Source organism: Pelmatolapia mariae, linkage group LG10_11, assembly GCF_036321145.2.
Source record: "Pelmatolapia mariae isolate MD_Pm_ZW linkage group LG10_11, Pm_UMD_F_2, whole genome shotgun sequence".
Classification (NCBI taxonomy): Eukaryota; Metazoa; Chordata; class Actinopteri; order Cichliformes; family Cichlidae; genus Pelmatolapia; species Pelmatolapia mariae.
The window spans coordinates 22,559,119-22,569,189 of record NC_086236.1 but is presented as its reverse complement, the minus strand read 5'-3'; the positions used below and the strand labels follow the sequence as shown (position 1 = coordinate 22,569,189).

The 10,071-nt window shown below is 40.7% G+C and overlaps 1 protein-coding gene across 1 annotated transcript; it reads left to right on the top strand.

Annotated features, from left to right (window-relative positions):
- The first annotated feature begins 674 nt into the window (after positions 1 to 674).
- On the top strand, positions 675 to 9,265 carry LOC134635705 (sorting nexin-19-like). The gene is made up of 12 exons (XM_063485175.1): positions 675 to 804; positions 2,177 to 3,670; positions 3,763 to 3,898; positions 3,986 to 4,086; positions 4,177 to 4,296; positions 4,600 to 4,718; positions 4,880 to 4,976; positions 5,083 to 5,224; positions 5,632 to 5,755; positions 7,206 to 7,390; positions 7,487 to 7,574; positions 7,785 to 9,265. The coding sequence occupies exons 2-12, from the start codon at positions 2,201 to 2,203 to the stop codon at positions 7,894 to 7,896; spliced, it is 2,694 nt and encodes an 897-aa protein (XP_063341245.1). The 5' UTR covers positions 675 to 804; positions 2,177 to 2,200; the 3' UTR covers positions 7,897 to 9,265.
- Positions 9,266 to 10,071: the final 806 nt, after the last annotated feature.

Sequence of the window (10,071 nt, the reverse complement as noted above, 5' to 3'; positions counted from 1 at the left end):
GATAGCACTTCTTAGGAGCACTTCAGACAACTTATTTACCTCCAAATGTTTTTGGCAGCAAGCAACTGACAAACTATAGCAGTAGCATCTATGCTAATGCAATTTATCTTAACTGTTCTCCAAGTTAAGGTTTGCCTCTCCTCATTCAAAATACAGTGTAGTTGTAATAGAATATCGTTGGCTATTGAGGATAATAAACATAAAACAAGACCACTCAGAGAGTGCAACTCCCCCTGAAGGTCAAGGGCTAAGGACTAAAGGATTTTTATGTAATAAAAAACATCAAGGCTACTGTAGTAAATTCAAATCTTTTGTGTCATTGTGATGTGACATAATCTCAAATAGAAAAAATAATGTTTTAAGGAGCTCAGACAAAGAAAGTGCTTACTGCATGACCCCTCCAATGTCTGCCATGACTAATATATTGCTGTAATATACACCAATAAGAACAATATAGAATATATGAATCAGGACTTCAAAACTTATGCTGATTTAGCTACTAGCACTTAAATGTGTATCACTTGTATGCTTGTTTTTCATTTCATTTTCATTTTTTCATCTATTTATGGTCACATAGTTTTATTCTCAAAAATCTGCATACTTATCGCTAGCATTTGTTTTCAGCTGCACATAGATGACTGTATTGCTCTTTAACTGTCTCAAGTAGACAACCAGGAGCCAGAGAGCTGTCCATATGGGCTCTGTGTGTCTATCCAGATAATCTTTGTTGGAGGATTAAGACCGGAGCAGGAAGACATTCAACACGACCTGCATTTGTCCAAAGAGGGTCCTTTAACCTTTCAGGTAATGTGTGTTTTTCTGCTTCATAGCCTAAACTAATAGAAATCCACTGTCAGTAGGCTACAGGCTAGCTGCATATAATAGGTGAGCTTCACTGACCTCTGCTCTGACCTCAGTTGCTGCTAGCCCACAGTACTTTTGTAAACATGCTCTGGATTTCTCTCGAGGTTTGACTGTTATGCGAAATATAGAAAGCAGAAAAAAGTTCAACAACAGGCAATACTCGCTGTCCATTAAAGTTTATATCAATTTACTGTTGACATGGAAGAAAGTCCTCTGACATAATACTGTAACAGATGGTGCATTCAAGCGTAATTATATTGTCACAGGGCAGTTAATGCAGTAGAACATTATACTCCATACAAACAACATAATAGGTTTATAGCTGTCATATGGACCTTTTGCTTCCAAATGACTTCGAACATTATCTGATCATTTTTTATTATTCTCATGAAGGCAGTAAATATAAAACAGTCTCTCAGTAGAAGTGGTTTTACTGGAACTGTAATTTTGTTGTGTCAGTGTTTTGAATCCAGCACAGCACTGCAACCCATCTAAATTTTAACATGTATAATGGTCAGTGGAATTAAATCACACATCCTCCAAATTCTGTGGGCCATTTACAGTAAACACAACACAACTTCTGCCTATGTCATATCAGGTGTGGTGTTTTATTAATTTTCTATAAAAACACAAAGAAAAACATGACCTGAAAAAAATCAATGAAATGCTAAATTATTTTTTAAATTCCCTGCATATTCCGGTCTTACCGTTTTAATTATGAGGATTTAGATGCTTATCTCTGTGGAGTCTTCCTATTTCTTTTCTTTTTTTTCCTTTTTAGATTTTAATTTACAACAAATTATCAAATGAAAAGGGGAAATTTGTAAAATAAAACTTGAGGGAAATAGATTCCATTATAATGCATATATTTGTTAATGACAGGCCTATAAAGTGATATGGAAAAGCCCCATCATAGACACAACCACTGTGTAAACATAGATCTGAGTGAGAGTTGTAGCTGGCTGGCTTTATCATGTGAGAATTGAAGCCATTAAACCAGGGATGGGGAACTCCAGGCCTTAAATGCTGGTGTCCTGCAGGTTTTAGATATCACCCTGGGTCAATACACCTGAATCAAATGATTAGTTTATTGACAAGCCTCTGGAGAATTTAAAGACATGTTGAGGAGGTCATTTAGCCATTTAAATCAGCTGTATTGGATCAAGGACACATCTAAAACCTGCAGGACACCGGCCCTTAAGGCCTGGAGTTCTCCCGCCACGTCATTAAACAGTTATACTGAAATTTAGTCATTATTATAATGTTCTTATTGCTTGTTATTTAACAGTATATGCATTTTTTTTTTCAACAGAACAAATCTCCACTGCCGATCATAATGTCTTTATTGGATTTTCTTGGGCAGGGGAAGCTGTTGGGCGTCGGAGTTCTGCTGGTGTGGCTCGTCCTCTTCCACCTTCTTGTTAATGTTTGGCTCCTTTGCGTCTTTACCAGTCTCCTGGTGGTTCTCGGAGGTTGGCTTGGGTCACGGGCACTGCTGGATGCCAACAGCGTTCTCCACCTGGAGCACTTCTTGCCTCTTGGCAACATTAACCCACCTCAGTATTCACCTGAGCATGAGTGGAGATTGAACCATGAGATCCACAGTGCTGTCCACAAAGCAGTGCGTGACTTTGTGTCCTCGTGGTATCGCACTCTGCTGCCCGAGGTGGAGGGCGAGTTTGAGCGTGCGGTGCGTAATTCCATGCTGGAGTCAGTGATGGAACTGAAGGAGCGTGCCCGGCGAGTGGACAGAAAAGCCATGGTTCAGCGGTTGCTGGAGGTGTACGGGGGTCACCTGCAGAACTACATGACAGTAAGACAGATACAGTCAACACAAAAGGGAAGCATGAGCCTCTGGCAGCTCTACAGTGAAGTAGACACCCCTCATCCAGCTGTGAGCAGCAAAGCTGCTGAGCTCAGCTACTCCAGAGCTCTAGTTCACCTTGTACTACATGTGCTGGTTCCATACCCACAGATGGAAACCAGGACAGGAGGTTACATGGTTACAGAACTTATTACCTGCAACGTGCTGCTACCGCTCATAAGCAGGATATCCGATCCTGACTGGCTCAACCAGACCATTGTAGACATACTTACCAGATGCAGAGAACCACACCAGGAAATCAACGTGGATGACCTCCCAGTAGATCCCCTATACAAATGTCAGATCGACCAGGAGTCCTGGGCCACCTGCAAGTCACTATCTTCTTCCGATCAAGCCGATCTCGCCAGCAAAAGCACCTCTGACCTTGATGACCTGAATGAGAGCCGGAGCACAATCCATGAGCGGGAGTCCTCACTGAGCAGCATGGTTAGCTTGGCGTCAACTGGGAAATTTCAAAGCTGCCGCCCAGGTCTGCTCACACCATACAAAGTGAACTGCTGTCCGCTCACATCTGCCCACCACTCCAACTCGTCAGAGTCCAAAATAATTTCACTGGACTCGCTAACTCAGTCTGACTCCGATGATGATCTGAAAGGAGGCTTTTGTGAGTGTGGTCCTTCAAACAACTTCTGCAGCATGCTCACTTCAAAAGATGATGAAGCCTTTGGATGCTTCGGTCCTCTGAGAAATCTAGGACAGAAGGTGGTGGTGCCGGTGGACTCCCAGTGGCCAGCAGGCATAGCTGAAGAGAAATCTCCAGGTTGCCCTAGAAGAAAGCTTTGTTTACCCTCTTATAGTTTGGATTCCCCCAGCAATGCAGTGGCACCTGTGAACATCCAGAATGTCAGAATTGGTGGCACCGTCACCGCAAAAGAGCAGCGTGGCACCGGCACACATCCCTATATTCTTTACACTGTAAAGGTACAGTCATGCCACAGCCTGGTACAATGAAGTTGTCTTATGAAATTGGATTATTGATGATTGCATACTGCACCCCTCTTTCTGTTTAACAGTTTCAGACAGCGACCAGTGATGGCAGCGCCACTCCACAGCATGCGACCTGCCACAATGTCAATCGCAGATACAGCGAGTTCCTCAACTTGCAGACACGATTAGAGGAGAAGCCCGAAATGAAGAAATTAATCAAGAGTAAGACATCGTCCTCTGCTTGAAGACATCACCAAACCCTAGTAGCCCAAGAAGAAATGTCACGTTTATTTATTTATTGCATTTCAGATGTCAAGGGCCCAAAGAGGATTTTCCCTGATCTCTCATTCAGCAGTCCAGACGGTGAGAAGGTTGAAGTGCGTAAAAGCCAGCTGGATGCCTTCCTAAAAGTAAGCATTGGGATTATAACTTTTGCATTTGCAGGATTCTGACGTTTGGGGTTTTTTTGTTCTTGTGGTATAATTTTTATTGTTTTCTAGCAATTAAGCAGCATTCCTGAGATAGCCAACAACGAAGACATGCAGGAGTTCCTAGCTCTCAATTCAGGTGTCTGTACGTATTTTGGAAGAAAACCTTTTGCCAAGTCAAGAATTGATAAGGTAGGAACAAGCTAACAGAAAATTAAACTAATAAATAGTTGCATTTTGTGAAATTTACTCCATTACTCCCCTGCAAGAGTTAAGTAAGAAGTTTTATGCCTTGTTCTTGAGCATGGAGTTGGACCTTTTGTGAAAATGTGTAAAAAAATTCCACATTGTAATACTCAAGAACGCACAAAATAGAGAAGAATAAATACTCATGAAGCTAATCATGTACAGAATGAGACAAAAACTGGATGCTTTTTCTTTCTTTTTTCTACAACTTGAATTTAATTATCTCACATATGTTTGATTGATTGAAAGATGATGGAAAATGCTTTGGACACTTTGAAGACAGCTTTCCCACATCCAGAACCCCTCAGCCCAACAGAGGACATCGATGGAGATCCTGATGGAAGAACAATGGACAACAGAAAATACAGGTAAGAGCTCTATCTGCCTGATACCAATCTTCACACACATTCAAATCTGCTTTGCTTCCTTATTATCAATTCAGTGAGTTAATTCTCAGCTTCTTTTATGTTGGATTTAATTCACTTTTTTTTGTAACCCGGGGTTTCCTGTTTTGTGTTCTGTGCTTCAGGAGGCTTTTCCCAAGCAAAATCTCCCCAGCCTTCAATATACCCAACATTCCTGATCTACATCCTAAAGTGACATACTGCTTCAGTGAAGGCAGCACTGTAAGTTATTATTCTTCATGAACTATCAACACAAACGTGTTTCAGACTAATGTGGGAGAGCGTTGACATTTTCTTCAGAAATCATTTGCTTATTCTGATTTTCTAGGTCCTCAATGGCATGTCACTGTCCCACCTCGAGAATTTTGTTGGTGAGCAGGAAAGACTGTTATGTGGACTGAATGGGAAAGAGAACAAGCAGAGGTGTGAGCAAGACGTGAAGAAGACTTCAGGGAAAACTCACGGCACAGGTTGAGTTTGTCTGAAGTAGATTTAGCCACATTGGCAAGATGCACTGACACAATTTTACCACATGGGTGCAGCAAAACCCAATGTCTGTGGTGGCTGTAGCTGAGCAGTAGACGATTTGCAGCAATAGGGCATAAACACATTTTGGAGACTTTTTGAATCCACATTTAGTAAGAATGTTTTTTTTTGACTTGCAGTGAAAAATCTTGACTACAGCATCTATTAATAGATATTTCTGATTAAAAACATTTTTTGGTTGATTGTTTATTAACAACACAAAGGTAACTCCATGTTTTTGCCCACTACCACTAATGGTGTGTTCTGCCTTTACAAGTAGTCAAATAATTTTTTAATTAAATGTATAATTATTGGGGGTTTGTGTGTTTGTTTGTACGTGTGCGTGCTGCAGACACAGCTGTGGCAGATGTCGCTTTGAACATCTTGTGTCTGCTGATGAAGGATCAGTGGAGTTGGCTGTGCACTGAGAACATCCAGAAGGCCATCAGACTGCTCTTCGGGACTTTCATCGAGAGGTAAGAGTTCCTCAGCATCTGCAGCTGTTTGTGAACTGTTGTTCCCGATTCACTTACACAATGGGCGAATAACTTCTGACACCCTGGGACGCCCTGTGATAATAAGCCAGATGACTCATAGCAATTAGTAAAACTACAGGCAAGTCTTAAAGTACCGGATGTCCTGTCATTTTCTACTTCTAAACCCAGACAAAACTGAAACGATTGTGTTATTTCTCTCTAAAATATCAGATACATGGCGTATAATCAAATACTTAATCTTGATGGCATTACCTTGGCCTAGAGTAACACTGTGACGAATCTTGGAGCCATTTCTGAACAGGATATGTCACTCAACTCACACATTAAACAAATCTCTAGGACTGTTTCACTTCATCTGAGCAATATTGTCAAATTTAGAAACATCCTGTGAGAGTGAGGCTGAAAAATGAGTTTGAGATTGTTACTTCTAGAGTGGGTTACTGTAAAAAGGTTATTGTAAAATCTCCCTGAAAAACCTTCAGTTCAAAGGCCAGAGTGAGAGTGCTAACATATCAGCTTCTCTTGATTTGCTGCCTGTTAAACCACAGCTTAATTCAAAATTCTTCTCTTTGAATAGAAAGTCCTGAATGATCATCATACTATATGGGTAGAGTTTCTTAAAGTAGAATGGGAGGCTGAGCCTTCAACTATCAGGCTCTTCTCCTGTGGAACCAGCTCCCAGTTTGGGATCAGGAGACTGACACTCTCTCTACCTTGAACACGAAACTTCAAACTTTCCTATTTGATAAAACTTATACCTCAGGTGACTCTGCTAGAGGACTTTTCTGGTGTTTGTTCTACTCTCTGCCATAGTTTGTGTGATGTCCTTTTGGTTGTTTGCAGTTTTTGTACTGTCATTCTCTGTTATTCACATTGCAGGAAAAATTATTGAATTTTTATTCATTACAATAAATCACAGCAAGGCCTCAACAGTTGGCTATGGGGTCTATTTTGTGAGCAGGTGACATATTTACTGTCATTTATTTTTCCTTCATTCAGCCAGATCTAGAGGGCACAAGGACAGGTTAGTGGTGGTTAGTAGATTTTAATGGTGCACGATCTTCTCTCCGATTGTCTTTCAGGAGTTTTTTAGCACACACACATAAATGTTATGGGTTTTTGTGCTTTACTTGCTAAACTAAATAACTGCTGGACCCACTTTACCACATGGTGTGTGGGAAATGGGCTTTTCCTACCCCTAATGTTATGCTATCATTAAATGGTCATACTGGTCACAACTTTTGGCTTGATATCTGCCTCTGGGACCTCACTTCTGGCTTAAGGTTCATGCTTTGCATTCTCCTTTAATTGGTTAAAGCACGCTTTTTCATGAGCTTGCATTTAATTCCCCTTCTGTCTGTTTGAAACACTGGCACATGTCCTGAACATGGACGCACTCACTAAAGTATTGAACTGATTTCTGTATCAGATGGTTGGATGTAGGTGTCGCCCACCTTACCAGTGCTCCTTGCTGGGTGATTTACCTACAAGTGCTGCAGGAAGCTGTATGGCCCGGTGGCACTCTGCCTGCTCAACCACAGCCTGAGCGAAGTGCTGCACAAAAGGAGAAAACAAAGGAGCAATGTTTGGACTGCCTGATGCAGCTGCTCCCAGGTGAATAACAGCTGTTCAAATCAGATTACTGCTGTTAAATGCTGCCCTGATTTTCATAGCTTCTGACAGTATGTTTCACTATTTGTGTCTGAGCAGAGCTCATCACTGACATGCTGGGTAATGAGAAGTACAGACTGAGTTTGGAGACTATGCTGGAGTCTTTGCAGGACCACCAGATAAACAAGTGAGTCAGCAACCAAAACCACTAAGCAAACAAGAAACAGAAACTGTATCAGTGCTGGTCTCTGATTATCACTAAACAGTACAACCACAATGTTAATGTTTCAGATAGAACTGAAAACTCCTCTTACCTTTCATATTTATACTATTATATCATCAATCTAAGAATGTCAGATTCTTAATGTCTTTTTCCTACATCTGTGTTTTTCTGCAGGCATCTGCTTTACTGCATCTGTGACCTGCTGCTGGAATTTTTGATCCCCGAGTCGTGTGATGAGAACTTCCAGCATTCTCTGCTACAGAGCTTGACCAAAGACACATATTGAGACAACAATGATCGTCATTAGTTTACAAAAATCTGCCTGCTGAAGCCCAGAATTGATCACCAGACAGACTCGGGTCTGAATGACAGTCACAACTCTCAGCAGCTTGTCTGATAGATAAATGGAATACACAGGTAAACAAATAGCTGTCATTCAGTTGTGGGGAGCACAGTGTACTTTGCTGTGGTCTGTGTGGGAGCAGCATCAGAGCTGAGAACAACAACAGACTGAAGAAACTGATTAGGAAGGCTGGCTCTGTGAGCCAGCTATCACCCTCTATAACATTGTATATCTGTCTGACAAATGATTGTCTGCCATATAATATTTATATAATTCCTATCATCATTTCATTATCATTTCAACTTCCCATATGTGTGATAGACTTATCACTTATCTCATTATCATAAAACAAGCTTTAGCTTCCATTTCAGCTTATAAAAAGTTTGCATCCAAGTAAAATACAATGTCCTTTGCCTCCATTTGTTTACTTTTCAAGTTAAATCTTATTCGCTGTTAGAAAAACATATGCACTGTTACTGATATGGTTGTAAATCGTGCACATTCCTACTTTGGAGCCTGGTAAGTTCACAGCTGGCATGAGTGCATATGTTCATGATATCTACCTAAAGTATGATGATTCTTCAGATGTAGAACTCGACAGATCGCCGGGGCTTGAAAGGAAATGAAGGAGGCTCTACCAGGATTTTATATAAAGTTTTATTCTGTCTTTTGTCGCCCTTTATCTAATGATTGCTAGAGGTCTCACTGTGCTTCCCAGTGCAATTAGTGCCTTCAGCTGAGCCCTCTGACATCTCTGAGTGAAATCAGCAGTGTGAAGGAGGTGCTCAGATGAAAGCTGGGGCTGAACTTCAGACAGGTGTACTGACTGAATCAATAAATGTTTGAAGTTGAGAGCACTGTTGGGGAATCCCCGTCTTCAACACTAAGAGTGAACTTGTGGGATTTTAGACGTCATAAAGATGGTTTTGTGCTAGTTTTCTTTGATTACTCCTCTGTGTCAGGTAACTTATTCATATAATCCAGCTCTTCTCACACATTCTTTCACTGTATAAACACTATTTGTGTGAAAGGAGTTAAAGATCGGCTGATATTTCATCAATAAGTGTGTATAAGTATTGTGTTTTAGTCTTCCCATGATCTTTTGATCCGGAGAGCAGTTAAAAAAATACCAATTTCTTCACAGCCAAATTCCCTGATGAGGGATAAATTAACTGCATGATTTACAAAACCACTTTATGTTTTGCTTGAATGGTAAATTGAAAAAAAAGTAAGGTAAAAAAATCACCACTCTTTATAAAGTGCTTCCATATGGCAACATCATTTTATTAAATATGGATGGCTAATATAGTGTGTGTTTGTGAGTATCTTTATTTCATTGAAAGGAAAAAAAATCTGCATCACTTGGTATCTGCATGCACTCTGTACTTGAACTGAAAGATTTATTATCCGTGTTAAGCACGACAGGGTAACAGGGACACTGGTGGCTGGTACTCAGACAACTGTCAAGCATCCTTAAATATTCAGTATGGCAGCCTATTGCAAAGAATCTCTGAAACGCTGAAATAATTACAATCAGTTCAAAGAGGGTGTTCGTCTGTAAAAAGAAAAAAAAAATCTGGCAGTTCTGTCATGGTGATTGAAAAAGTCTCAAAAATGCACGCTCTTCCCTGCTCTGCAATTATCTCTTCCAATGTAAAACACTTTTCTATCAATTTAGTGTGTTTCCAGCTCTGTTTCTGTTTTAGAAGTGCTTTGTGGTGGAAATCCGAGATGAAAAACCATATACGTGTACGAGTGCAATTCTGTGGAATAATCCTGTAACACACACAAGGTTTATAAAGCTTTAAGACCACAGTGTGAGCAAAAGTTGTATATTGGATGCGCACAGATCCAACAACAGGGGAGTTGTTCACATATGCTCACATATAAACTGTCAGTCGTCAGGGTGTAAATCCACTCCTATTGTTTCCACTTGCTGGTCAGCAGGACTTCATAAAGTTAATGTTAGGAACATTTAGCACATCTCACTTCCTTTCTTATGAGATCATGGTCTGATACTGGTGGGACCCCACCTCCTGTCTCATGCTTTGGGACTTGCTTGTGACTGGAAACCAGGGGGGATTAAATGCTTAAACTGCACTGCTGGTGGCCACATAT